The sequence below is a fragment of the Talpa europaea genome (genome assembly GCF_964194135.1).
Source record: "Talpa europaea genome assembly, chromosome: 16".
NCBI lineage: Eukaryota > Metazoa > Chordata > Mammalia > Eulipotyphla > Talpidae > Talpa > Talpa europaea.
The window spans coordinates 44,548,243-44,576,239 of NC_140084.1; the positions used below are offsets into that span (position 1 = coordinate 44,548,243).

Below are 27,997 nucleotides of genomic sequence, written 5' to 3' on the forward strand. Positions count from 1 at the left end.
ATGGCCCGGGCCGCAGCTCCCCCGCTGTCCAGGTCGTCGCCGACGCCGCCGCTGCTGCTGCTGCTGCTGCTGCTCCGAGAAACCGGTGAGAGACCGCAGACGCCCCCCACGCCCCCGCGGGGACCCAGCCCCGAGAGGGGGGGAAGCCCGAGCACCTTCCCCAGCCCCCCGGCCCCCCCTTCCTCGCGCCCCCGGCCTGCCTGGCCCCAGCGTCCCCGACCCACACACACCCGGTCGTTCTCCGACCCCGACCTTCTCCTCGCTGCATCCCTCTCACCCCCGCACCCCTCGAATTGCAACTCCCCATCCTGCGCCGGACTTCCCTGCGCCCCTCCCCCGCCTCGGACTGTCCGCAAGGGTTAAACCCGGCGCCTGGCGCCCCCTCCCCACCCCCCGCCAATCAGCGCACCCGGATCCTGGAACGGGAGGAATGTCGCGTCCGCCCCCCCAGCGGGAGGGTCGCGCCGTGGAGGCGAGACCCCCCCCCCCCGCTCTTCCTCCTCCGGAGGTCGGGGACCCGGGCCCGACAGAACCGCGGGCGCGAGGCAGACGTCGAGGTCCCCGCGGCGGGGTGGGGAGCTCGGACTTCGGGGCTCCTGCAGGCCGGGGCGAGGGTCCTGCGGGCCGGGGCGGCCTCGGGGAGGGCCGGGTCTGCGGGCTTCTGGGTCCCAGGGAGCAGAGGCTGGGGCCTGGCGCCCGGGCTCCCGGAGAATTAGGGGGTGGGGGCCGGTGCGGGGGGGCCCGGGCGGAGTGGCGAGCAGGAGGGGCCCAAACTTGTGCGTTACGGGTCGTGAACTCCGTCTCCCGGGCCCAGGTGGGGCGGCCGGGGGGCGAGAGGCCCTCGCCGTGGGCTCGGGGCTTCATGGTGGCCTCGGGAATGTCCTCCGAGACCCAGACGGGAGCGTGAGCCGGAGACCCCGGCTCTCGCCCTCTGGACGGGTCGGGGGCGGAGGCGTCCTGGCCGCGCTCCAGGTGGACGGGGCGGCCGCGCCCCGCAGCCCGGGACGGCACCTCTCCCGGTGGGCGGCGGCGGGGCCGTCCCGGGGGAAGTTTCCCGGTTTCACTTTCGGCGAGCCCGGCGGGGGCGGGGCGGGCGCTCCCGACTCCCGGTTTCGCACTCGCGGCGCCCGGGACCTTATCTCGCCTCCCGTCGCGCCTTTGTCCTCCGAGCCGCCGCGGGAGGTGGACGGGAGGAGACGCCGCCCTCATCCCGCGGCCCGCCCCTGGGCTGCCCACCACCCCCTCCAGTTTCTCCCACCCCGAGGGGAGGGGCGCAGCCCCCAGGGGAGGGAGGGGCGGGAGGCCGCAGGTGGAGGCGCTGGCCCCGCCCCTTACAGGTGACCTGACTTATTCCCGTCTGCAAACTGAGAGCACTGGGCTTTCCTGAGGGTTTCCTCCGAAAACAGGGGCCTCGGGTGAGAACTCTGGTCACTCTTTGGCCTCATGTTCCCGGCAGGCTTCTGAGGTGTCTCCCACTTTTGACCCAAAGCTGCTGTGGCCTCTTGCATCCCCCGCCGCTCCCTTCTGTGTGAGAGATAAGGGGATGAGGTCAGCTGGCACAACCTGGCATCTTTGGGGAGATTGCTTAGAAGCCGCCTGACTTGAGCCAGCTGTGTGCCTGGAGCATGATCTCATGGGAGGTTCTCGATGACGCTGGCAGAGAGAGCCTGTTCCTGTGCCCATTCTGCAGATGAGGAAGCAGCTTAGGGTGGCAAGCCGCTTTCCCAGAGTCCGCAGTCTGTGCCCTGCAGCCAGACTCCACGCTTGAATTTCTTTTTTTTTTTTTTCAAAGATTTATTTATTTATTTATACAAGCACTGGGTACAGTCAGAAGCGTGGGAGGGTGAGAGAATTCACCAGAGCCAGAGCGGGGAGCAGAGCAGACAGAAGGACTGAAGTACACTGCTGAGGGGAGCAGCGGGCGGCAGGAGAGGTCTGCGCACCATGTGGGACCCTCCTCCGGTGGCCGGGGTGCAGCCGGGGATCGAACCGGTGCTGCAGAGGTTGCGGGCAGCTTCGCAACCCAGCGCTCAACCACTGCGCCACCAGGGAGGCCCCAGGCTTGAATTTCTTGGCTCTGCTTTACCAGGTGGGATGCTAAAAAGTGCCGCCGAGGTTCCAGTCCCTCTGTTGTGAAACTGAAAGGCCCATCCCTTCCCAGCAGGGCCACTGGGGGGATTCTCAGGGTCCACTGACCCCATCTGGAAGCTCTCAGCACCTGGGCGGGAGACCTGCCCCTTTGCTCACCTTCTACCCCTGTGCTTTGCGCTCTGCTCTCTCACCTCTCCCGCGCTTCTCTGCTTCTGTGTCCCTCTCCTCTGCCCCTCACCTGCTCTCCTCCTCTTCCTCTGTCTTCATTTCTCCTCCTCAGCTTCTCTAGCTCCGTCTCTCCATCGTCCCTTCTCGCCATCTCTCTCCTCCTCTGCCTGTCTCCAGCTCCTCGGCCACCCCCGCCTTGGCCGCCACTGGGAATTAAGGTGCACCCCCTGGACCTCCTGCTGGGCTGACTCACCTCCCGAGTACAAGCCCCCTCCCCCCCCAGCCTTCGCTGCTCATCCCTGTCAGCCAGGCAGCCCCACAGAAGCAGAGGGGGATGGGTGAAGGACTGCAGCCTCCCGGCCTGCGGCTGTCTCTCCTTGTTAGGGAAGGGGAACTGGGCAGCGGAGCAGTGGGAGTAGGTCTGCTGACACTGGGGGATACACGGAGAGAAGAGAGACCCAGGGATGGGGACAGAAGGCCGACAGGAATGGAGTTAGAAACAGCATTAGGGACGGGGTCAGAGACGCCAACAGGAAGAAAACTGAGAGGTGGGGGAAGGAAACGCAGCTCCAGGGATGGGACAGAGATCGAGGGTGGGGAGCTAGACAGACACGAGGAGAAAAGCAGGAACAGCTTAAGGAGGGAGTATTAGAGGCCCCATGACAGACAAGGAATCTGAAAGACCCCAACCATGAGTGATGCCCAGGGGCGTCAAGGTGTAGGCCAACCTCAAAGCCAGTGGTGCGGAGGGAGAAGAGGGCTGAGCACGGGGGTGGTGGGCATCAGAGGGACAGGGGATGGTGCAGGCTGGCCACTCCCCCCCTGCCTGGGGCACACTTACATATTTAATGCCCCAGCCATGCTGAGAACTGGAGCAGGGAGGGCAAGAGAAGAGAGGACCTGGCGAGATAGAGTCGCCCAGGCAGATAGTGTGTCTCGAAGATGTGGAGAGACAGGCAGAGATGGGGAGACGCAGGAGGCAGGGAGATCCCCAAGCCCTGAGGCACAGAGAAACAGATATCCTAAGAGTGTCTGGCTTAAGAGTGAAAGACTCAAGACACCCCAAGAAATGTAGAGCAGATGCTTTGAGAGATTAGAGAGCCCAAGAATCAATGCAGAGAGCAGAGTCCAAAGATGGGGCGACCCAGACCTGGGAAAACAGACCTCAGATGTAGAGATACAGAGAAAGAAAACGAGAGCAGGGCCTCCCCGGTGGCGCAGCGGTTGAGCACTGGGTTGCGAAGCTGCCCGCAGCCTCTGCAGCGCCGGTTCGATCCCCGGCTGCTCCCTGGCCACTGGAGGAGGGTCCCACATGGTGCGCAGACCTCTCCTGCCGCCCGCTGCTCCCCTCAGCAGTGTACTTCGGTCCTTCTGCCTGCTCTGCTCCCCACTCTGGCTCTGGTGAATTCTCTGACCCTCCCACGCTTCTGACTGTACCCAGTGCTTGTATAAATGAATAAATAAATCTTAAAAAAAAAAAAAAGTCCATAAAAAAAAAAAAAAAAGAAGTACTTAACAAGAAACTCTTTAAAAAAAAAAAAAAAAAAAAAAAAAAAAAGAAAGAAAACGAGAGCAGCTAGGGGGTACGGGGTGTCTTCTTGCCAGTGGCACATTCTGAGAGTGATCGAGGGGACAGATGCACAAGTATGTGACTGGGGAAAGACCTGGAAGTGTGCACTGTAAGCGGGTGACCTGTGTAGTGTGGGGATTATATTGCAGTAAAACGGGGAGAGGGGGTGCACAGACAGCAGTGAAGAAGGATTCTGGGAGACACCAGGTGTAGGAGAGACAGGGAGACCTGGTAGCTGGAGACACAGAGGGGCAGACTCAGGAGGCTGCAAGCCCCAGACGCAGAGACAGTCTCCGAGAGACAAGCACTTAGTTGTAAACATGGGACTGGGCAGAGGGCATATGAGGGGTTTGACCAAGATCAGCCACCTCCAAAAGTATCCCAGCCCACAGGGGAGGCCTTCAGGGTGGTCAGGACCCAGGGAAAGGCCACAATTTCAGCCCAGGGTGGGGTGAGACCTCCTAGTGCTGAGTGGCCACTACCAGCAGCAAGGCGGATGGTGTGGGGGACTGGAAAGCAGTTGCAGAAACCCAGGCTCTGCTTTCCCAGAGGATAGTAGTGGCTGCTGCTACTTCACCACCACCCCCCCGCCCCCGCCCAAACCAGCTCCCGGATGTCTGCTGTGGGGGTGGGGGCTGTGATTAATGCAATTAATTAATTAATGAGGTATCTGCAGCAGCAGCTGAGGCCAGGCTCAAAGCACTGGTCCTCTGGGGCCTGCTGGAGTCCCCCACAGCCACATCCAGGTCATGGTGAGAGGGCAGGCACCGTGTTTTATAGGTCTGGAGGGGGTGGCCAAGCCCTGAGGAGCCAGCTAGGCAGGCGCCCCCAAGGTTGGACCCCAGCCCCCACCTTCTCTGGGGTCCACAAGTCAGCACGCATCCTTCTCTCCACCTTGATCTCAGTGCGCCGGCCTGTGTCTCTCCTCTCCAAAGCTGCCCTCTGGATTTGTGCAGCGTCCCGGACAGCCACCCCAGGAAGCTGGCAGACCCAGTCCGCAGGGAAAAGGAAGTGTGTCTGAGGACCCAGCTGACACCTCACGAAGCTGTCACCAGGGTGGCTTGCCCAGAGAAGCCGGGGGAGGCCTGAGTTCCCACGGCTGCACTCCCCCACTCGGGTGCTAGCCATGTCCCGGCCAAGGTCAGGGCACAGGCACCTGCCCAGCAGAGCGCTGGACACTAGGGCCCTAACCCCAGGCCAACCCGCCTGGCTTCGTTCCCCCTGCCCCCACGTGCAACACAGAAGGGCATCGGCCCACATCCTCCCAGCCAGGGCCTGTCAGTCTCTGTCCCAGCTGTTCTACCCTCTGAACGTGCTTCTGAGCTGGCTGGCCCTTCATCCCCTAGCCTGGTGCAGACGCCTCTTCCTCCTCCCAGTCAGTGCCTGCCTGCTCCATTCTGAGGGCTCTTTTTAAAGCACAAATCCCCCCTCAGTGGCTCCCAGGGCAAAGCCCCGCCTCTAATTCCACCTCAGCCTTTGTGATTAGTGCTCTCGGTCCTCCATTCAACACAGGGACAGAGCTCCCACATCACGGCACGCTCTGTGCGAGGCTCTGGGGGCGCAGCAGTGAACAAGACAGATCCCTGCCCCCTGGTGTTCGTGTTCCAGTGGGGAAGATCCACTGGGTGCTGTGAGAAAATAAAGCAGGGTCCGGGAAGTTTTTGGTTCTGTCATCGGCTGGTCAGGGAACTCCCTGAGCAAACGCCTGGGGACCTGAGGGAAGAGCAGTCCAGTGTGGGGTCCGCACGTGCAAAGGCCCTGAGGCAGGGCTTGCCTGCCATCTTTGAGGAACCATGAGGAGGCCTGTGAGGCTAGACCAGGGGAGAGAGCGGGAGGAGCATGGACACAGATCTTGAGGGCCTGTGGGCCACTGTGAAGACTGGGGCTTTTTTTTTTTTTTTTTTAAATGCAATCTGTTGATTTTTACTGTCTTACAATTTATAATTCCAAAGGCTTTAAAAAGTCATATTTTCATAACTTGTTTGTTTGTGTAATAGTATTAGTAGTTCAAATCAAGAGAGCCCATGTTCCAGCCCATCAAAATTTCAGTGCAGGGCCTCCCCGGTGGCGCAGCGGTTGAGCGCTGGGTTGCGAAGCTGCCCGCGGCCTCTGCGGCGCCGGTTCGATCCCCGGCTGCTCCCCGGCCACCGGAGGAGGGTCCCACATGGCGCGCAGACCTCTCCTGCCGCCCGCTGCTTCCCTCAGCAGTGTACTTCGGTCCTTCTGCCTGCTCTGCTCCCCGCTCTGGCTCTGGTGAATTCTCTCACCCTCCCGCACTTCTGACTGTACCCAGTGCATGTGTAAACAGAACAACCAAACAAACAAATAAATAAATAAAACATGCCTCTATTAAAAAAAAAAAAAAAATTTCAGTGCAATGTTTAGCTCTTCTTTGCAAGTGGAATTCGGCAGTTTGTCTCCTCTGCAGCCTGCTAGGTATTTCCCAAACTCCACAGCATCTACCTGTTAATTTGCAAGTTCTCTTGGTTCTCCGTGTCACACAGTGACTGAGCACCGCTGAGTACACAGACTTGCATTTTCTGAGACCGGCCCCAAGTATAGAGAATTGGATCTAGGCGGGATCTGGTGTCACCGGCACGGGAAGCTGCAGGCCGTGCACATGCACATTTTTTTTTTTTAAGATTTATTTATGCATACAAGATCTGGGGTACAGGCCAGAGATGCGGGGGGTGAGCAGATTTACCACAGACAGTGGGGAACAGAACAGGCAGACTGACCGAAGTACACTGCTAATGGGAGCAGCGGGCAAGTCAGGAGAGGTCTCCTGCGCCATGTGGATAGCTCCCTGGCCGGGGGATCAAACTCCTGCTGTAGAGGCTGCGGACAGCTTCATAGGTTGTATCTTAACCCCTTGCGCCACCGGGGAGGCGCAACTGCCAGATGGAACCCAGTACATCTATGGATGACTTGAGCTTTTTCCTGAGTGAGAGAGCTACCAAAGGTCTGAGCTGAGAAGAGGGCCACTGTCTGCTGTGGCTTCTAAAGGACAGACTCTGAGGGGGGTCGGCAGGGGGGTGTGTGTGAGAGTGGATTAGACCAGAATTGGGGCCAGGGAGGGGCCAAGCATGGCCCGATGGTAGCTACATTTTTAGAAGGCAGCTATGCTAACCACTATACCACCAATGCGGTAGCTACATTTTTATTTAAAGATTTGTTTATGTATACAAGAACTGGGGTGTAGGCCAGAGGTGCAGGGGTAGGGGTGATGGGATTTACCAGAGACAGAGTGGGGAACTGAACAGGTGGATCTACTAAAATACACTGCTGCGAGGAGGAGCAGCAGGGAGACAGGAGGAGTCTGCTGCGCCATGTGGGTCAGCTCCCTGGCTGCAGAGGCTGCGGATAGCTTCATAGTGCTGAGACGTAACCCCTTACGCCATCAGGGAAGCCCCGGTAGCTACATTTTGAAGACAGAGCTGACGGGATTTCTTGCTGAAATACTTGTTGGGTGAGAGAGAGGGGGGAGTTGCAGGGGAGCTCCAGAGCTTTCCTCCTGAATGTTTTACTGAGGTGGAAGGTGTACATGATGGGTGGTAACCCCACTGGGGCCAAAACCTCCTCCTATTCATTCATTCAGAATTAGAGATTTAGAATGGGCCTCTGCACTTAGGAAATGAGCTTCTAGGATTCGGTCTCTCACAAACACTGAGGCTACAGCTGTGAGCAGAACAAGACCTGGTGGGGCTCTGGGAGGTCTTGATGAAAGACCTCCCTGAGGTGTTTGCTCCCCCCCAAAAAAGCTACAAGTAGGATTTTTTTTTTTTAAGATTTATTTTATTTATTTATGCATACAGGAGCAGGCCAGAGGTGTAGGTCTGAGGTGTAGGCCAGAGGTGCCGGGGTGGGGGGGGTGGTGAGAGGATTCACCAGAGACAGAGTGGGGAGCAGAACAGGCAGATCTACTGAAATACACTGCTGAGGGGAGCAGCGGGGAGACAGGAGGGGTCTGCTGCGCCCTGTGGGTCAGCTTCCTGGCTGGGGATTGAACTCATGCTACAGTGGCTACTGATAGCTTCACAGTGCTGAGACTTAACCCTTGCACCACCAGGGAAGCCCCTACAAGTAGGATTTTATTTATTTATTTATTTATTTGTTTATTTTAAAGATTTATTTATTTATGCACACAAGAGCTGGGGTGCGGGGGTTGAGAGGATTCTGTTCTGGGGAGCAGAACAGGCAGATTGACTGAAGTACACTGCTGAGGGGAGCAGCGGGCGGGTCAAGAGATGTCTGCTGCGCCATGTGGGTTGCGCCCTGGCTGGCCAGGAATCGAACTTATGCTACAGTGGCTGCGGACAGCTTCATAGGTTGTGTCTTAACCTTTGCGCCACCAGGGAGGCCCTACAAGTAGGATTTTAAATCCTCCCTAGCCGTCAGGGACTCAGATGGCAACTAGAAGCCAGCAGGCAGCCACCCTGGGAAGAGAGAGGGAGATCTCTCAAAATCAGTCACAGGGACTGTGCTTTAGGACAGGAAATCCAAGTCCCAGAGGGATGCAGGGACCCAGAGAGGGATATGGGCTCCGAGGGCCTGGACCTTACCTTTCCTTGAAAAGGAATTGGCTCTCCTCCTCCAAGAAGTGCATCCTGCCCCCCTCAGATAGATGAGGCCCCTGCTCCAGGTTCTTCCCCCACTCCCACCCCCTTCCGTCTCCTAGGCATCCTTGTTGAGGATTATTTGGGCAATATTTGCCTCCCCGCTGCAATGTCAAGGACCAGCACCTGATTTGTCTCGTGGCACTGCTATGACACGCACACCCAACTCAGCCCAGTTGTCATTCAAGTATTCATGGAGCACCTGCTCTCAGCCAGGCCTTGGCGTAGGCTCTGGGGAAATAGCGGGGGACAAGACAGAAGAAGAAGCCCTGTCCTGAAGAGGCTGACCATTCTGGCCCCAGGCCTGTTGGTTGAGTCTTGGCTGCATGGATTCCCGAGAAGCAGATTCTCTCACATTCCACCGTTCTCTGCCAAATCCCAAAACCCTCCCCCACTTCCAGGCTCCGTTTTAACCTCTGGCTCTTTACTGACCTCTGTGAGACCTTTCTGCTATTTGATAATCCTTCATCTAGTTTCACCTTTCCCTCAGGCCTGATTGGTTTAAGCCACGTCATTCTGAAGAACCCTCAAGGGTTCCCATTTGCCTCCAGGAGAAAACCTCCATCCTGCTTTGCTGCTCACACAAGCTGCAAGTTTTTTCCTTGACTGAGTGCTCTTTCTTCCTCAACCAGCTAGAAAGGGGCACAGTGTTGGGGGGCAGGCGGGTGACGGGTGCTGTCATGCAAGGAAGGACCACAAGGTACCCTCCTCAGCACCTCCCAGCTGTTGCTTGCCCCCAGGAGTCCCCTATCCAGATTTTTGCCTGAATTTTGACCCTTAACTTCCAGATCCTTCTGTGCTGCTAGTTCACAATTGAAGTGTTCACCTCAAACCAAAAGCCTCCCATTATTTCACCAACAAAATGGGGTTATTTGAAAGCAACAAAAAGGAAATTTTACAAGTGCAGTCTCAGGTCAATACTCGTGCACTGTCTAGAACAAAAGTCAGTACCTGCTTATATAGCTTTTCTTTCTTTTTTTTTTTTAAGATTTATTTATGCATATGAGAACTGGGGTACAGGCCAGAGGTGCGGGTGGTGAGAGGATTCACCAGAGACAGAGTGAGAAGCAGAGCATGCTGAGGGGAGCAGCAGGCGAGACAGGAGAAGTCTGCTGCGCCATGTGGGCAGCTCCCTGGCCAGGGGTCGAACTCGTGCTGCAGGGGCTGCGGATAGCTTCACAGTGCTGTGCTTAACCCCTTGTGCCACCAGGGAGGCCCTTATATAGCTTTTCAAGGGGCTGTTACCCAACAAAGAGGAATCCCTTTTTTCTTCGCTGAGCAAGGAAGCAAAATCACTTCTCGTCAGAGATGTCACTTCCCGTAGGAGACAAGACCTGTTGGAAACAAAGCACTTTGCTGACTGCGCATGTGTGTAGAACTTCCAGCCTCCTAACCTCATTTAAATAAGGTTTTTGTAGGTTCATTTTCTACAGAATGTTTACAAACAATGCTGTGTGGGCCAAAAGTAAATACAAATGAGAGCCACACTTAGCTTTATGGGAGGAGAGCTAGTGGAAATGTCGCATGGACACTTGAGCTCTGTTTGAACATCCCCATCTGACAGATGGGAAAACATAGGTGAGAAGCATGGTCACCCACCTAGAGAAGGACAAAGCCAGCAGGAAGCCTTCACAACACACACACACACACACACACACGCACACACACTCCACACCCTTGACACCGTGCAATAAAATCCTCCAGAGGAGAGAAGCCCCATCTCTCCTGAGGTGACATCTTTGGGTTTGTTGTGAGCCATGAAGGGATTCCTTAAGATGACAACAAAACTGCCTTCATTGCCTGGGATGGGTCCCACCCAAGGGGCTGTCTTCGGCTGGGGAGCTCCCACTTTAGGGTCACCAGTTAATGTCCCCTGGGCGAGGTTAGCCGCTGCACATGCTCCCTGCACCCACCTAGGTCAGCGACAACTGGGCTACAGTTGCCCCTTGAGGTGGGCGTGTGCCCTTGGCTTTGCCTCGCTGCAGAGTGTCAAGAGCCACTTGTAATTATAGTACCCAACTGTGTTTGTTTATCAAGCACTGATCTGGTGTTTCCTGTGCCTGGTGCTCAGTGCTCTGCAAGTATTCTTTAATCGTCTCACCGCCCCCACAAGGTGGGCGTTATTATTACTCTGGTTTCAGGGCTGAGGAAAGTGAGGCATAGGAGTTAAAGGACCTGCTCAAAGTCATAGAACCAGTTAGTAGTAGAGTCAGGGTTCATACCCAGGAAGTCTGGGCCCTCAGCCCATGTTGCAGTGCCCAGCAGAGCAGGTTAGCCGCTTTGTGGTCTGAGACCAAAAAGTAAGCTGAGAACTGAAAACACACCTCCAGGGCCTCCCTGGTGGTGCAAGGGGTTAAGCACTGGCACTCCGCAGCCTCTGCAGCACAAGTTCAATCCCCAGCCAGCCAGGGAGCAACCTACATGGCGCAGCAGACCTCTCCTGTGTCGCCCGCTGCTCCCCTCAGCAGTGTACTTCAGTCAGTCTGCCTGTTCTGCTCCCCACTCTGTCTCTGGTGAATCTTCTCACACTCCCACACATCTGGCCTATATCCCGTTTCTTGTATAAACAAATCTTTAAAAAAAAAAAAAAAAGAAAAGAAAACACACCTCCACTCAAAACCTTGGACGTAAATGTTCCCAGCAGCTTGATTCATAATCGCCAAAGGGTGGAAACAGCCCAAATGTCCATCAACTGACGAATAGATAAAATTGTGTGGAGTGTTACTCAGCCATAAAAAGGACTGAAATCACAGTCTAGGCTCCTTGGAAAGTGTGATGCTGAACAAATGAAGTCGCAGAAAGTGACAGAGTATATGATTCCATTTATTGTTCTTTTAACACTTATTATTTTATTATGAAAATAATATTTTATTATTTTATTACGAAAGAAAGAAAATCTTCCAATCAACAGTAACTTTTCACTGGTCTCAAGTTTACACTCTATTGTTCTGTTTCCTTGCCTTTTTGCATACAGTTTAGTTTCAATGCAGTCTACTGTAATATTTTGAATTTTACTGTATTTCATTTTTTAATCCCCTTGTCCTCTCCTCCCTCTTAACCTCAGAGCTCACAGTATTTTGTAGTGTCCGCTACTTCTAGCAAATCTGCTGTGTAAATGCCCAATATGTGTTTTTATCACTCTGACTTGCTTTACTGCACATAATTCTCTCTGACTCCTCCCATTTTGTTGAAAATTGGCTGCCCTGAATCTTTTTGCTTTTTTAATTTGTTTCTTTCTTTTTAGCTTTTTTTTTTTTTTTAAGATTTATTTATTTATGCATACAAGAGCCAGGGTGCAGGCCAGAGGTACGGGAGGTGAGAGGATTCACCAGAGACACAGTGGGGAGCAGAACAGGCAGACTGAAATTCACCGCTGAGGGGAGCAGCGGGCGAGTCAGGAGAGGTCTGCTGTGCGCCATGTGGGTCAGCTTCCTGGCCGGGAATCGAACTTGTGCTGCAGTGGCTGCGCATAGCTTCATAGTGCGGTGCTTAACACCTTGCGCCACCAGGGAGGCCCCGTTTTTAACTTATTTTTTGAAAAATCTTTTCTCTTAGTGGGGGCTGTTGTAGAGAACATTTCATCTTTCTTTATGGCTGAACGGCATCTTGTAGTGTGAAGATACTGCGTGACTCCATTTCTGTAAAATGTCCAGAAGAAGCAAGTGTAGAGACAGAAAGTAGATTAGCGATTGTAGGGAGGAGTGGGATGGCCATGACTATTTAATGCGTTCAGGGATTTCTTGGGGGGGATTATGAAAATACCTTGAAATTGATTACAGCATTGCTGCTACAGTCTTGTGAATGACAAGCAATCCTTGTGGATACACTAAAATTCATCGAATGACAGGCTTTGGAATACGTGAATGGGAATTACATTTTACTAAAGCTGGTTTACTTATTTTTTTAAAGATTTATTTATGCATGCAATAGCTGGGGTTCAGGCCAGAGGTAGGGGCACCGTGAGAGGATTCACTAGAGACAGTGGGGAGCAGAACTGGCAGATCTATTGAAATTCACTGCTGAGAGGAGCAGTGGACGAGACAGGAGAGGTCAGCTGCGCCATGAGGGTCAGCTTCCCGGCCTGCCTGGGATGGGATCGAACCTGCTATAGTTTGATAGCGCTGTCTTTAACCCCTGCACCACCAGGGAGGCCCCAATTAATAGAGCTGTTTTTTTAAAAAAGAAACTAAGGGCCTCCCTGGTGGCGCAAGGTTAAAGTCTCAGCACAGCCACTGTGCGGCCAGAGTTTGATTCCTGGCCAGGCTGCTAACCCATATGGTGCAACAGACCTCTCCTGTCTCCCCGCTGCGCCCCTCAGCAGTGTATTTCAGTAGATCTGCCTGTTCTCCCCACTCTGTCTCTGATGAATCCTCTCCCCACATCTCTGGTCTACACCCCAGTTCTTATATGCATAAATAAAAATAAATCTTAAAAAATAAATATTTTTTAAAATAATAAAATTTAAAAAAGAGAGACTTGAGGGCTGTAGATTTTACAGAAAGTCTATCTCTGGTAGGAAAAATGAAGACAACCCTCACATTTTACTTTTTTTTTTTTTAACTTATTTTGCAGTTTTTAAAATTGATTTCTTTCCAGAGGATTCTTTTTTCATCCAAACCTTTTATGATGAAAAAAGTCAGACAGGGGTAAGGAGGAATAATGCCCGGGAGGCGCCCTCTTATCTAACCCTCACTCCTGCCCACCCAGTCACTCTTACTTCCTTTTTTAATTTATTTTTTTAAGGATTATTTATTTATGTGTAGAAGAGTTGGGGTACAGGCCAGAGGTGTGTGTGGGGGGAGAGGATTCACCAGAGACAGAGTGGGGAGCAGAACAGGCAGACTGACTGAAACATACTACTGAGGGGAGCAGCGAGTGAGACAGGAGAGGTCTGCTGCGCCATGTGGGTAGCTCCCTGGCCGGGGATCCAACTCAGGCCTCAGCAGTGACAGCACTGAGACTTAACCCCTTGCGCCACCAGGGAGGCCCCTACTTACCTTTCGTTTGTTTACCCGTCCGTGGGCGGGTGTGTTGCAGACATACCATTTCAGCGAGGGCATCTGCCTGGAACAGGAATACATGACCACAGTGTTCACGCTCACCGGAGGACAGTAACAGCAATTCCAGAATGATGTGTAGTCTTATCCAGACTGACCCGTGCCTCGTGTTCCTGGCGGGCCTTTGGGGAATCGGACTCAGGAAGGCTCCTACATCCCGGGTGCCCCAAATAGCGGCCCTGACTGGCCTGAAGGTGCGGGGTTCCTTCCCCAGCTGACCAGCTCTTTCCTCTCTCACCAGGTGCCCAGGATGTGGGCGTTCTCGTGCCGCCAGAGGTTCGGGGCCACCTGGGGAGCACCGTGGAGCTTCCCTGCCATCTGCTGCCCCCAGCTCCTGAAGTACGAGTCTCGCAGGTGATGTGGCTACGCCAGGACGTGGGCGAGAGCAGCCAGAACGTGGCCATTTTCAACCCTCACTATGGACCCAGCTTCCCCAGCCAGAAGCCTGGCAAAGAGCGGCTGTCCTTCGTCACCGCCGGCCAGAGCTCTGGGGCTGGGCAAGGCTCGGAGATGGTACTGCGGGATGCCACGCTGGCCCTCCGGGGGCTGACTGTGGAAGACGAGGGCAACTATACCTGCGAGTTTGTCACCTTCCCCCAGGGCACCAGTCGTGGGATGACCTGGCTCAGAGCCATAGGTGAGTGGCGTGGGCCTGGAGCAGCGGCCGGGGCGGGGGTTGGGGGGTCGGCAGAAGCCCCCCTCCCTGGGGTCTGTCCTTCTCCACCCCGGCTGAAGGTCGACTTTCTCCGTGGCCTTCCGCCAACCGGCAAATATCCATGAAGCACCTACTATGTGCCAGACACTGTTCTGCAGGCTAGGGAACCTTGTGGACCACATGATGACTTTGATTTCTGCCTTGAGAGAGCAAGAGTGACGAGTTCTGAGCAGGGGACGGGTGTGAGCTACTTAAGTTTTCAGTCTTCTTCCTGGGACGGTCACTTGACCAAGTAGAGGCTGTGGGGCTAACTATCTGGAAATCATTAACTCGAGAATAATTATATTAGCAAAGAAAGACAACATGGGATGTCGTAATCACTCAGGGTAAAGGACCCGGTGGCGTGTCTGAGAAGAGTTTGGGCAACTCTTAGTCAAGTCCTGAAGCGGGAGCAGGAGCCACCATGACCAGGAGCAGAGGAATGTCTGTGAGAGCAGAGGGAATAGCATATGCAGTAGCAGGGACATCAGGTAGGCCTGGCCTGTGCCCAGAACAGAGAGGAAGGTTGTGAGGCTGGTGGCAAGGACTTGGGTGCTGGCCAAGGAGGGGAAAACCTCCAGCAGGGCTGGAGGGCGTGGTCTCGGGCCTGTGAAGGTGGCTGTGTTTTATCCTGAGCGCCCGTGGGAGCCAGTAGAGGATTCCACAGGCCCCAGAGCACCTTCGCCAGGTTGCTGAAATCCTGAAAAGATGACTGTCTGCTGTGTGCAGGGCCTTTGGAGGGGTGGACAAAGGTGGAATCGGGAGACCACGGGAGGGAAAGCACTGACTTACAAGAGGTAGGAAGCTGTGGGGCAGAGAGAGGCGCGCAGCGCAGAGACAGCAGACACTTGTCCCCGCATTGAGGGAGGACGGGATCAGGAAGGACTCCAGGCTTCTCGCTCCAGCAGGAGGAAGACCCGCATGGCCACCGAAAGGTGCTATTTCTTACTAGATCTTGGGATTCCCCGGGGATCACACCCCTGGTCAAGTTCCAGAAGGCACGTCACTCTGGACACTATTTTCTCCCTCCCCGCCCCAGAAAGTCTGAGAACTTTTCCCTGCCCCACCCCTGGGTAAATATCGATACATCCTTTTCCCAATGGACCCTGAAACCACTGTTGTTTTCCACAATTTAAAGCACACCCTTCCTGGGCCTCCCCGGTGGCGCAGCGGTTGAGCGCTGGGTTGCGAAGCTGCCCGCGGCCTCTGCGACGCCGGTTCGATCCCCGGCTGCTCCCCGGCCACCGGAGGAGGGTCCCACATGGCGCGCAGACCTCTCCTGCCGCCCGCTGCTCCCCTCAGCAGTGTACCTCGGTCCTTCTGCCTGCTCTGCTCCCCGCTCTGGCTCTGGTGTATTCTCTCACCCTCCCGCGCTTCTGACTGTACCCAGTGCATGTATAAACAAAAAACAAACAAACAAATAAATAAATAAACATGCCTCTATAAAAAAAAATTTAAAAAAGAAAAAAAAAATAAAGCACACCCTTCCTGCCCCTGCTGCCCCGCACAAGAGGCTCTTCCCGTGCAATCATTTGTTCTGTTGAAGAGCTCTGCAGCGAGCACCGCTGTGCCCCAGCCCCTCCTGGACTCTGCTTTCCTGGAAGGGCAAGTGAAGCCAGTGTTCCTCACGGGAGTCGGGCTCAGCGAGTTCCCTTGAGGAAGTGGGACTGAGAGGTGGAGAAAGAGGTGGGAGGTCAGAGCATCCCAGACACAAAATCCTCCAGACCCTAGCGTGTGTGGGAGTGGGGGCTGTGGGGTGCGGGTACCTGGAGCAGACAGAGGGACGATGACAGCAGAGGAGGCAGGGAGAGGAGAGGAGGAGGAGGGAGACCAGGTGTGTGCCACATGGAGAAGCTCCAGAGATAGCCCAAAGGGAGACCTCTAGAAGGCAGCTAGAGCTGAGGGTCCAAACGTGGGGGACAGTTTGCTAATGGACATATTCCAGTAACTCTGGGTTGTCACTGCTCATGGAGGGATTCCCCCCTCTCCCTAATATCTTACCATGTCTTCAGGAGAATGGGTGAAAAGGGCCACCAATGACAGCATTGGGGAGCTCTGTGGTCTTTATCCCACTTCCGGCTCCACGATCTGAGGGTGATTACAGGAAAGAAGTACGCGGCCATCGCAGCTGGACCTTGAACCACATTCTCCTTCCCTGCCTTTTCTCTCTAAATCCCACTCTCTCCCGGGCTCTTAGCCCTGTCTCTGCTCTTCTGAGCAGAGTAGAACTGACAATGTAATAGCTAACACTGAGACAGCGTATGGCATGCCAGCCATTGTCCAAAGTTCTTGCTAAGTCAACTTACTTAATCCGCGCAATGATGCCATGGGGTAGGAACTTTTACGCCCTCCACATTACAAAGGAAACCGACGTACAGATTTGTGTCCACAGCCATGCAGCAGCCAAGCAACAGTCGTGGGATTTGAACCCAGGCAGTTGGGGCTTAACCACTCTGCTCTGCTGCTGTTTGTTGAGTGACTATATAGGGAAGGAGTGACTCATTCCCTCTATTTCTCTCCCCAGCCGAGCCCCAGAACCACGCTGAAAAACAGGAGGTCACCCTCAGCCTGGAGCCTGTGCCCGTGGCCCGCTGTGTCTCCAAGGGGGGCCGCCCACCTGCACGAATCTCCTGGTTATCGCCCCTGGATGGCGAGGCTAGAGAGAGCCAGGAGCAGGGGCCCCTGCCTGGCACAGTCACTGTCACCAGCCGCTTCACCTTGGTGCCCCTGGGCCGAGCAGATGGTGTCAAGGTCACCTGCAAAGTAGAACACGAGAGCTTGAAGGAGCCGGCCCTGCTGCCCGTGACCCTCTCCGTGCGCTGTGAGTGCATCGGGACCCGGCCGGCCGCACCCCACCAGCACTGTCCCAACCCTAGCTAGCTCCCCAACCGGAGCGACTCAGAAGGGGTCTGCGAGGGCCAATTTCATACCTTTCTTTCCAATTCCGCTCCAGTGAAGTCCTGATAGCTTGAAATCAACCGCGGGGAGCACTGTTCCAAGGACAGAATCAGGGCTATTCTTCTGTTCCTTCCTTTTTCCTTCTCAGAGAGTTGGTTTACCAGCACACAGCTGCCCCCCGCCCCAGCACTCTTTTCTGGCTCCCATTGACCCCAGCTGACACTGCGCCTTACTAGACTGTGGCTTACAAGGCCCAACCCAACATTGTTGCCCTCCACACACCCATTCTCACTATCCACCGTGCCTCCCTGGGCAGGGTCTACACTGGCTCTCCTGGAGTCTACACCAGCCTCCGCCTCCCATGATTTACACTGGCTTTTCTGGGCCTTGTCAATACTGACCTACCCAGTATGTTCTATGCTAGCTCTCCCGGAGACTGCAAGATTGACACCCCCTGATGGCACCTACAGAGGCTCCCCGCCGCAGTCTTCCCATGAACCCTAACCACAGTCACTTCACCAGCACGTCCATCACTGTTCATACGTTCTCCACACCCCAGCTCAGCGCTGTCCGCACTCGCTTCCCATGCCATGTCTTCAGTATACCCATTCCCTTGTCTATACAGTCATGTTGGAAATAACACATTCTCTGCAGAGGCTTCCGCACACAGCCAGCACTGAACAGTAACGTCCTCAAAATCCTCAGTGGCATCATGGACAGTGTCTACACTGGTCTTGGCAGACACATCTGGAGGAATCAGCCCCAGACCGGTTCCACTGGCCTGACCCCGGCCAATCATTCCTTTGGGATTCCCATCTACCCACTCACCTGTCACCTCTCTAGAGTGTCTCCATCACTGATCCAGTCTTTCTCTTTCCCCCAGACCCCCCTGAGGTCTCCATCTCTGGCTATGATGACAACTGGTACCTCGGCCGAAATGAGGCCACACTGAACTGTGAGGTCCGCAGCAACCCTGAGCCCACGGGCTTTGACTGGAGCACGTGAGTCCTTACAGTTCACCCCTGGGGGCTGAACTCCTGGGTCTGAGGGAGGAGAGGCTGGGGCCAAGACTCCCAGGTCTGAGGGAGGAAGGATTTGGGGGATGAACTCCTGGGTCTGAGTGGGGAGGGGCTGGGTGTGGACTCCTGGGTCTGAGGGAGGAGGGGCTGGGTGTGAACTCCTGGGTCTGAGGGAGGAGGGACTGGGTGTGGACTCCTGGGTCTGAGGGAGGAACACCAGGGGTTGGACACTGTAAGTCCTTTGGAAAGAGGAAGCTGGTGGTTTGGGGTCTCAAACAGTATTTTTAGGTATATGGAATTTGACTCCTGAGGGCTATGTCATCAGGGACAGAGTCTATGACCCTATCGTCCCCCTCATGTGATCCCTACACCCTCTAGGACTTCAGGCGTCTTCCCAGCCTCAGCTGTAGCCCACGGCCCCCAGCTGGTCATCCACTCGGTGGACAAGCTGGTCAACACCACCTTCATCTGCACAGTCACCAATGCCATGGGTTCAGGCCACGCTGAGCAGGTTGTCCTTGTTCGAGGTGAGTAGTGGGCTTTAGGGATGACTTGCGAAGCTTGGGGCTGCACCCCACTTGTTCCGCCCCTCTGGTTTTGGAGCTTCCTCCGGGGATGCTGTGCTGCCAGCCTGGGGAGGGGTTCAGACCCGCCTCACTGTTGGGAGAGGAAGGCCTGGTGGCTTTGCTCTCTTGCTCCCAGGATAGGGTCCGGATTGGGGTTGACAGGGTAGGTGATGGCAGAGGAGTTAGGAGGTGGAGGCCCATGCTGGGGATTCCTAGAAAGTGGAGCCCTTGGAATGGGCTTCAGGAAGAAACCCAGGATACTGCCTGGCTCTGGTCAGCAGGCCCCACTCACAGAATCACACAGAGACCTGAAAAGAACAGAAACCGGGATTTCCTACCGTGAGTGCTGGCCTGGAAACCAGTCTTAGCGCAGGTTGGGAAGTTTGCTTCTCTGGGTTCGGTCCGCTGTGTCTGAAGTGAAAGTTCTCAGAGCCTCCCCAGTGAGAACTCAGAAACATGGGCAGGCCCCAAGATATGCAGCTGGAAAGGAAAAAGGACAACGCCAAACTAGGCCCGTGGGTCAAATCACAGCTTGACCCACACACCTTCGAGGGATACTGGGACTCGCTACACACCCAGGGACACCCGGACCCGGGCTGGGAACAGAGTCCACTTCCTGTCAGAGCCATGGTTGCAGGGCCCACACAGACGCATGGAAATCAAAACAGACACACCAAGCCCTCAAGTCCACTGCCACCAAGACACACCCCCAAGCACAGGGGCACCCTCCAAGACCCAGATTAAAGTCATGTGACAGCTGGCCAGAGCCCCGGAGACTCCACGCGGCAAAGAGACGTCTTCAGAACACCCTCCCAGCACTCCCACAAGCCATGCAGCGTTGCCTGTGCAGACACCTGAGCCCCTGTGTGCGGGTTCAGTGGTTGGAAGGAGAAATAGACAGACACACAGACACAGGCCTGAAGACAGACAGACACTCACACCTAGAAATATGCCCCCTTCCCGAGACCTAATCTTAACACACATACACATTCTCTCTCTCTCTCCCTCTCCACTCCCCCTTCTCTCTCTCTCTCTCTCCCTCTTGCCCACCCCGACCCCCCCATTTCAGGACTTCAGACTCCAGGTAGGACATGCTTAACTCCAAACACAGTGAGAAGCAACCTGTTCAGAGGGACAGTTGGCCCCTCAGCACGTCTGATGTGCTCAGACACACACACACACACACACCACACACACACCACACACACACACACATACACGGATTGGAAACACTGTTACAGACACTGAACAAGAAATTCAGCAACTCCCTCAGAGCTGCTGGAGCTCAGAAACTTCAGGGACCCACTATAGAGATTCTCTCAACAGCCTGGCCTCTTCTAACAAATATTTGTTGAGGTTTGCACATGGCCAGCCATTCGCCTTGATTTTGGAAAGACAATGGTAAGGGAGACACAGTCCCTGCCCTTGATGGCACACCCCGGGAGGGTCAGCCCCACCCAGCCAGTGAGAGGCCCAACTGGAAATACACCCCTAAACTTCTGCCCCAGAAACACACCTGAGAAACTGGTCTCCCCACTCGTGCATACACAGTAGGCACCCCCGAGGCGTGGAGCCTGCAGAATGGAGACAGTCCCACTGAAGGGCCATTGGAGGAAAACGCCATCACCAAAACAGGGCACCCGCCACCCCTCAAATACACAGAAACCTCAGGGATGTCCACTGCCAGAAACATACTCCCCCAAAGAGAACGCACTGGCTTCAGACTTCAGCCCTCGGGCAGTCTGCACCTAGTGGCACACACGTCCTCAGAGCCCCATCGGGAACCTGGGGTAGACACGGACTCACACCTCAGAGAAAGACTCAGCTCTACGGAAAGACACCCCCACCCCCCACACAAAGTAGCCACAGACCCGCATATGGTCCAAAATATCCTAGCCGTGACACGTGGCTAAAGAGGATGCCAACAGAAACGGGGGCACACTGAGCACCCTAGAAATCCTGTTAGGAAAGGAGTGTGCCCACCCAGAGCCTGGCCTAGAGAGTGCGCTCCCTCATGGCTCTTGGTGGCCAGAAGGTCTCAGACATGTGGTCCCAGACACGTGATTTGGGGTCCACGCCACTGCAAACATAGACGGGCGCACAGGTGGGGTCCAGGCATCACGGGGGAGATTTGGGAGAACTTTTGACCCACAGACAGAGAACATGCTGTCCTCCGAAAGACCACCCCAGAAACCAACTAAAGTACCAACACGCGCTAAAGCTGGTTCCAGGTGTTTCCGAGGCACACTCCCAGGGTGTAGTAGACATGTGTCCCCCCCAGAAGTTCCTCAAAATAGTACTCATCCTTCATACTTGAGATAAACGTTTTCTGTTCTATTTTTGTTTTCCACTGCTCCTTACAAGTCACTTAAACTGATTTGCTAATTTGCTAGGTTGTGACCCCCAGAAGCCCGCCCGGGTCCTGGCCCCTCTTGCGTACGGGGTGCGGGGAGGGGTGTGTGGTGCGGCGCATCAGTGTCCCTGTCTGTCTGTCACTGATGTGGGTCCCTTCCTGGTCCCTGTTCCGCCCCCCCCCCCCCCCCCCGCCTCCCTCCTCAGTGCTCCCTGGCTTCGCTTCGCACCTCCCCTGGGCCCCTCCCCTCCCAGCTGCCTGGCCACTTCAGGCAGCACTAGAGGAAGTCAGGGCAGTGGGCTTCATGGGTTCCATCCCCATATATGGTCCCCCCCAATGGTCCCAGCTTCTGGGGGGGGTTATCACACCACCCCAGCTCTTCCCCGGCCCCCTTCTCTCAAGTACAAAGAGCTTTAGCATCAGCTTTGAGCTCAAATCCAGTTGTGCCCTATGCTGGCAGGAGCCCCCTCGAGATCTGAGGAGCTTGACCTCAGAACTTAAGTGAGAGCCCCTCAGCGTGTCCCGGGTGGAGGAGGTGAAAACTGGGCATTGCCAGATCGGATGTGTTTCTCCCCTCAAAGAGATCTAGACTTTTGGTGAAAGCGGGTTTTTGAAATGTTGGCTAGCAAGTTTCAATTTCTGAAACACCCTGTGCGGGTGCAAGGAAACCACCTGAGGCCCCCCAGTGGCACCCCACCCCACCCCTCCTGTAGCTGAGAATGAAACGGCTCTCTCCCCTCCTTCTGCCCAGAGTCACCTCCCTCACTCCCTGTCATGCCCCCCCTGTTGCCCCCAGACGTATCCTCTTGACCTCTGTCTCCCTTTCTCTCTCTCACCCTCCTCTCTCCTCAGACACCCCCCGGGCCTTGCCCCGAGACGTGGGTCCAATGGTGTGGGGGGCTGTGGGGGGGACTCTGCTCGTGCTGCTGCTTCTGGCTGGGGGGTCCGTGGCCTTCATCCTGCTGAGGATGAGGAGGCGGAGGAAGAGCCCCGGAGGAGGAGGAGGAGGCGACGTCGACGACAGAGGATCCTACGATCCGAAAACTCAGGTGTTTGGGAACGGGGGCCCGGTCTTCTGGACGCCCGCGGCCCCCGTCCCGCTGAGGCCGGAGGGCAAGGAGGACGAGGACGAGGACGAGGATGAGGAGAAGGCAGAGGTGGGCCTCATGCTGCCCCCGCCCCCGGCGCTAGAGGACGACATGGAGTCCCAGCTGGACGGCTCCCTCATCTCACGGAGGGCGGTGTACGTGTGACAGACACACAGACACTCAGACAGACTGACACAGACGGCTGTGCCAGCCCCCGGCTTCCAGACTGGTTGGACTGGTTCGCCTGGATGATACTGGAGCTCAAACGCTACCTCCCACTTTCCCGGGACTTGGAGGGAGGTGGAGTCCCACACTGGACTGCTGTCTGCAGGGCTGCACGGGGGAGGGAGGCCGCGGGGGCGCTGGGTAATGGGGCCCACAGAGGACACCCCCCCCAGAGACTGGTTTTTTGGCTCCCGCCTGCCCCAGCCCCGTGACACTCAGGAGTTAATAAATGCCTTGGAGGAAAACATCGGGGGTGTCTTGTAATACATCGGACCCCTCCTTGGGGGCGGGGCAGGGACTGCTGGGTCCCAGGGGGTGGGAAAAATGGAACCGAGTCCTGGGGAGTAAGAGCCTAGTGGGGCTCGACATGGGGAGGCTGGGGTCCTTGAAAGACAGGGTGGGCACCTCAGCTCCTTCTGCCCAGCCTCCCAGGTCAGGAGAACCTGGCTTAGGGGCTGGGGCACTTGGATTTGGGGGGTTCCAGGGCAGAGGCTGCCTTCCTGGGTGGAGGGATCAGATTGGTGGGAGGCATGAGACTTCCAGGATGGGAGGAGTCGAGGGAGGTGGGGGGGGGTATTGGGGTTCTGGACTTGGGGGGAGCTGCTGTAATCTATCTGATCCACTAGGGGCTCATACCCCACCTCCCCCAGGTTGTGGAGGATCTTGGGTGAAGAAGGTACTAAGAAACCAGCAAAATGTCACCTCTCCACACCCCACGGTGCCTTTTCCCAGGTTCCTTCCTCTTCCCTTTGTCTCTGACCCAGCCCCAAGGGGAGCGAGGGCCTGTGGCTCTGCATCTCTCTCACTCACCTCACCTAAATCTCCCGCACCCAGGCTGGGGGCTGAGGTGGGGGAGCGGCAGGGTCCAGGTTAATCCCAGTCACCTCTGCTCCCTGTGGCCAGGTTTGCGGCCACCTCTGTCAAAGGCAGGTGGCCTCTGTCTGCTCCAGGGCAGGAGGAATCTGGCCAGCTCATCCCCTCCACCAGGACGGACTTCCACTCACTCTTGCCCAGGACACAGCCGGGACAGAGCCTCGCAACTGAGGAAGACCCAGGCCTGCCCTCCCAGGCTTGGGTCAATACCACCGACAAGCAGAACAGTCGATCTAGGACGCTGGCGTGTGGACGGAGGCCCGAATGTCCTGCCCCCCCACCTGAAGCCCTGCAGAGGACGCCGGCTGTGGAACAGGACGACGTCGCAGCCCGGGGAGAGCCCAGGGAGCAGACCTCCCTCCACCGGGCATCTCTGTCATCTGCCTAGCTGGGTTGATGAAACCTGCAGGGAGGGGGCTGCTTTTTTGTGACGCGTTATTTTCTCTGGTGGTTAATTGTCTGTCACTCCGGCCCCACCCCGCCAAGGGAGGCCGTGCGGCAGGGCAGGGGTGAGTTCTGTCCCTGGGCGCGGCAGGCCTCTGAGGGCCCATGCTGGGCCCCTCTTAATGGCTGGCCCTGGACACTCACAGTGCAGAATTGGCAAGTAAACAGGAATTGCTCCAGAAAGAGCTTCAGGAAACGGGAAGCACTACAAAGGAGAGGCCCAGGGGGCCTTGAGCTTCTCCAGACCCCTTTTCCTGTTTGGCTGGAGGAGCTCCCATGTGCTCCATGTGATCTGACCAGGACGACGCTTCCTGTCGTGAATGAGGGGTTGCCGTGAATGAGGGGTTGCCGTCCCCCCTTCCACCCCTCTCCGTTCTCTGCTTTGAGCTCTGCCCTCTGCCATTTCTTCCCACCCCACCCTCCAGCTCTCCTCTCACCCACTCCTTGTTCGCTGTCTCCCGGTGGTTCAGCCTTCCCCGGAAGGGTCTTTGCCTTGGAACGCCCTCAGATGGTCCGGCTCACCCTGACACCTCGAGGTCTTTGTCAAATGTCACCTCCTGCTAAGAGTCTGACTGCCTGTGGAGCTCCTGCCCCATCACTTCCTTACCACCTCCCCCGCCCCAACTTGTCTCCTGTATCACTTACCTGCCACCTGCATGTGCACTGTGGTGTTTGTTTCTGTGCTGTGGGCCTCTCTGCCCAACCGGAACACAGGTTCCTCACAATGGGATGTTTGTGCCTTTGATTTACCAGGATCACAGCAGGTGCTCAGCAAGGGTTAATTGAATGAATGAATGTCCCCTGCCCTTGGAAGAGGCGGAGGTCACAGGTGGGGGTGGGGGAGCTGGGGATAAGAAACCATGGTATCCTGCTGGAGACCCCCCCTCACGAACTGTCCCTCTTCTTGCAGACACCCCCAACACAGCAGGTGCAGGGGCCACGGGTGGCATCATTGGAGGCATCATCGCCGCCATCATTGCTACCGCTGTGGCTGCCACAGGCATCCTGATCTGCCGGCAGCAACAGAAGGAGCAGACACTGCAGGGAGCAGAGGAGGAGGATGAGTGAGTGATGGGCCCTGAGAAGCGATTGGGGGACACGGGGATGATGAAGGAGAGAAAAGTCAGCCATGATGGCTGCATGAAACAGAGACACCCCCCCTGCCCAAATAACTATGACTTCACTGAAAGACCATCCCCATATCTGTGTCTCCCATAAAGTGTGAGTGTGACAGTTCAGCTCTGTGAAGATGGCAGGTAGCCCAGGCTCCTGTTAGCTTATTGCTCCCCCTTCCCTATAGTGTGGCCCTCAATTCACACTCTAAGATGGCTCCCCACTCTTCTCTCGTCTATGTACGTGACAACCAGACGTGATCCTGGCCTCAAGTGGGAAGAGGACATAGAGGGACCCCATCCCTTCCTCTCACTTTCCATTAGCCAGAACCCAGCTGCGGGGGAAGCTGGGAAATGTAGTCTTCATTCTGGGTGGCCCTGTGCTGTGCCCAGCTAACAACTTATTACCAGCAGAAAGGAGGAGACTGGATATTGAGGGAAACTAGCCTCACTTCTCTGGGTAGAGCACTTTTTAGGTGCCACACTTGGTAAGATGCATTTGACATATGTGACCAATATGAAGCTTCTCATCTAGTCATTGGATCAAGACGTATTGAGAAGGTGCCCACTTGGAGTCAGGCCCTGGAGGTTAGAAACACAATCGTAAGACAAACAGTTAAAAAGTGTCCACACACATGGGACTTTATCACTGAGTCCTACATTGCAGAGGGAACTAATGATGCCCACCAAGAGGAAAAAAGTTCAGAGAGCTGAAACCACTTGCTGAAATTTATTCAGCCATGAAGCATTTGGAGGTTCTGCAATACCTCTGAAGTCACATTACCTGGTATAGGTACACTCTAGGTGGGGGGACTTGCGTAAAAATGCATATTTGTGAAAATGCCTATTCCCGGACTTCACACCAGATTCACTGAATCAGAACTTTTACAAGTCTGTATTTATAATGAGTCACCTGAGTTATTCAGATGCACAAGAAAGTTTGTGAACCTTTGTCTTAATGATCTAGTCCGTGAAAACGGCTTGCCGCTGATCTCATTTCTGTTCCTCACTGATGCTGAGACCCAGTGGTGCCCAAAATTGCCCTGGCCCTGTCCTCCTGGGGCTCACAATCTGGAGGAGACACACCCATGCCCAGATACTCACAGGCAAGCATGGCCAAGGGTGTGCTAGGGAGGCTGAAGGAGCTGTGAGGAGGGCACCTGAGCAAGCCTAGAGTGTCAGGGGAAGGCTTCCTGGAGGAAGGGACATCTTTAGGACAGAAGGCATAGTAAGCACCCATCATTATTATGTATTTAGGATGCTCTGTAGGTGAATGGAATGAGGGAATTTAACATATTGGGGCATAGGAAAGAACTTCATTCCCTTACTCCTTCATTCTTTCAATAAAAATTGACTGAACCCATCATAATGGGCTCTGGGAATGTGGGATCAATGACACATCTCATTTCCCTTCACGTGGCACACGGTGGGTAAGGTCACCGGATGATCAGAAAGAACAAATAGAAACTCAGGAAGCACCCCAAGAGGGAAGCTCCACGTAACAGGAGTCCTTGACCCTCCAAAGGGCCAGGGAGGCTTCCTAGAAGAGAAATTCATGGAAGGAAGTAGGGGGTAGCCAGAGAACAGTGCTGGGCATGGTAGAAAGGGGGGTCAGGCAGAGGTGGTGCCTGGGGTGGAGGACTTCAGTATTAACCTCCACCTGATTGAACTCCTACCCCACAGTCTGGAGGGACCTCCGTCGTACAAGCCCCCGACCCCCAAGGCAAAGCTGGAGGAGCCAGAGATGGTGAGCGCTTCCCGGGTACTCCAGGCTACCCCACCTCTACCTCAGCTTTTCCCAACCAGGCCAGAACTGGGAGGTGGTGGGGAGGAGGGGAGGTGGTGGGGGAAGGAAGGGAGAGGCTGGCGATGGGGAAGGGGAAGGTCCTGACTTGTCCCCCTCCCACCCCAGCCCTCCCAGCTCTTCACTCTGGGAGCCTCAGAGCACAGCCCACTCAAGACCCCCTACTTTGATGCTGGCATCTCATGTGCTGAGCAGGTAGGACCTGGGGGAGGACAAGGGTGGATATGGATCTGGGTTTGAGGGTAAAGGGGTCAACCCCTAACATGAGCATCAAGGACTAATGGTCACAACTCCAGGTCAGGGCTGCGTCTTTGACAAGAGCTTAGAGCATCAACGTGTCATTAGGCTTCAGTAGGGAAAGTCACGACTGGAAAAGCCCAGGGCCATGAGGATAGAGCAAAAGTCCCTCTGTCAATCGAGATGGGTTGGACGCCTGCCTCTGCCTGAGACCTTGCCTGGAGCAGAGACAAGACAGATGGTCTCACCCTTCAGTGGTGTGTAGAGGTCCGAGATCAGATGTTGAGGTTGAAACAAGTCAGAGTTCAAGAGGCTGGCCTCCCCGGTGGTGCGGCGGGTTGAGCGCAGCGCTGTGAAGCTGTCCGCAGCCTCCGCACCGCGGGTTCGATTCCCAGCCGGCCAGGGAGAAACCCACATAGCGCGACAGACCTCTCCTGTCTCGCCCGCTGCTCCCCTCAGCAGTGTATTTCAGTCAGCCTGACTGTTCTGCTCCCCGCTCTGTCTCTGGTGAATCCTCTCACCCTCTCAGGCCTCTGACTGTACCCCAGTTCTTATATTTAAAAAAAAAAAAAGTTCAAGAGGCTATTTAGGTTAAGTAGCTGAGGTCAAGACTGAAGTCAAAGGTTCATGGGGAAAGATGGAGCCAGGCAGCAAAAATCAGAGGAGTGGCTAAGGGTTGACAGGATGAGGTCCGTGCTCTGGGCTTTGAGTTAGGGACGAGCCATATAATTGTCCCAGTGAGATAGGCTAAGTGGGAAGGTGAGGTCAGGTCTGGTTGCAGGGGTGAGTGTTCAGAGTTCCGGTATCCAGGGGCAGACTGGGCTTCTCTTTGATCTGAAGGTGACCTTGAGCTCCTATTCCCACCCCACCCCTAGGAAATGCCTCGATATCATGAGCTGCCCACCTTGGAAGAGAGATCGGGGCCCCTGCTCCTGGGGGCCACAAGCCTGGGGTCCCCCATCCTGGTGCCTCCAGGGCCATCGGCTGTGGAGGGGGTTTCCCTCAACCTAGAGGATGAGGAGGAAGAGGAGGAAGATTATCTGGACAAGATCAACCCTATCTACGACGCCCTCTCCTACTCCAGTCCCTCTGATTCCTACCAGGGCAAAGGCTTTGTCATGTCCCGGGCCATGTATGTGTGAGCTGCCACGGCTCTGCCCTCTCACTGCCTCTCACTTTTTA

At 55.5% G+C, this 27,997-nt stretch overlaps 1 protein-coding gene across 2 annotated transcripts; it reads left to right on the plus strand.

Moving 5' to 3' along the window:
* NECTIN2 (nectin cell adhesion molecule 2) lies at nt 1–27,957 on the plus strand (the record flags this gene model as incomplete). 2 transcript variants are annotated; one of them, XM_084257744.1, is made up of 9 exons in its annotated part: nt 1–85; nt 13,744–14,139; nt 16,721–17,017; nt 17,978–18,095; nt 18,492–18,640; nt 24,573–24,726; nt 26,458–26,521; nt 26,687–26,773; nt 27,691–27,957. In XM_084257744.1, the coding sequence occupies 9 exons, from the start codon at nt 1–3 to the stop codon at nt 27,955–27,957; spliced, it is 1,617 nt and encodes a 538-aa protein (XP_084113870.1). The 2 variants fall into 2 exon arrangements, with proteins under 2 accessions (XP_084113870.1, XP_084113871.1); XM_084257745.1 differs by lacking the exons at nt 24,573–24,726; nt 26,458–26,521; nt 26,687–26,773; nt 27,691–27,957 and adding an exon at nt 21,885–22,285.
* Nucleotides 27,958–27,997: the final 40 nt, after the last annotated feature.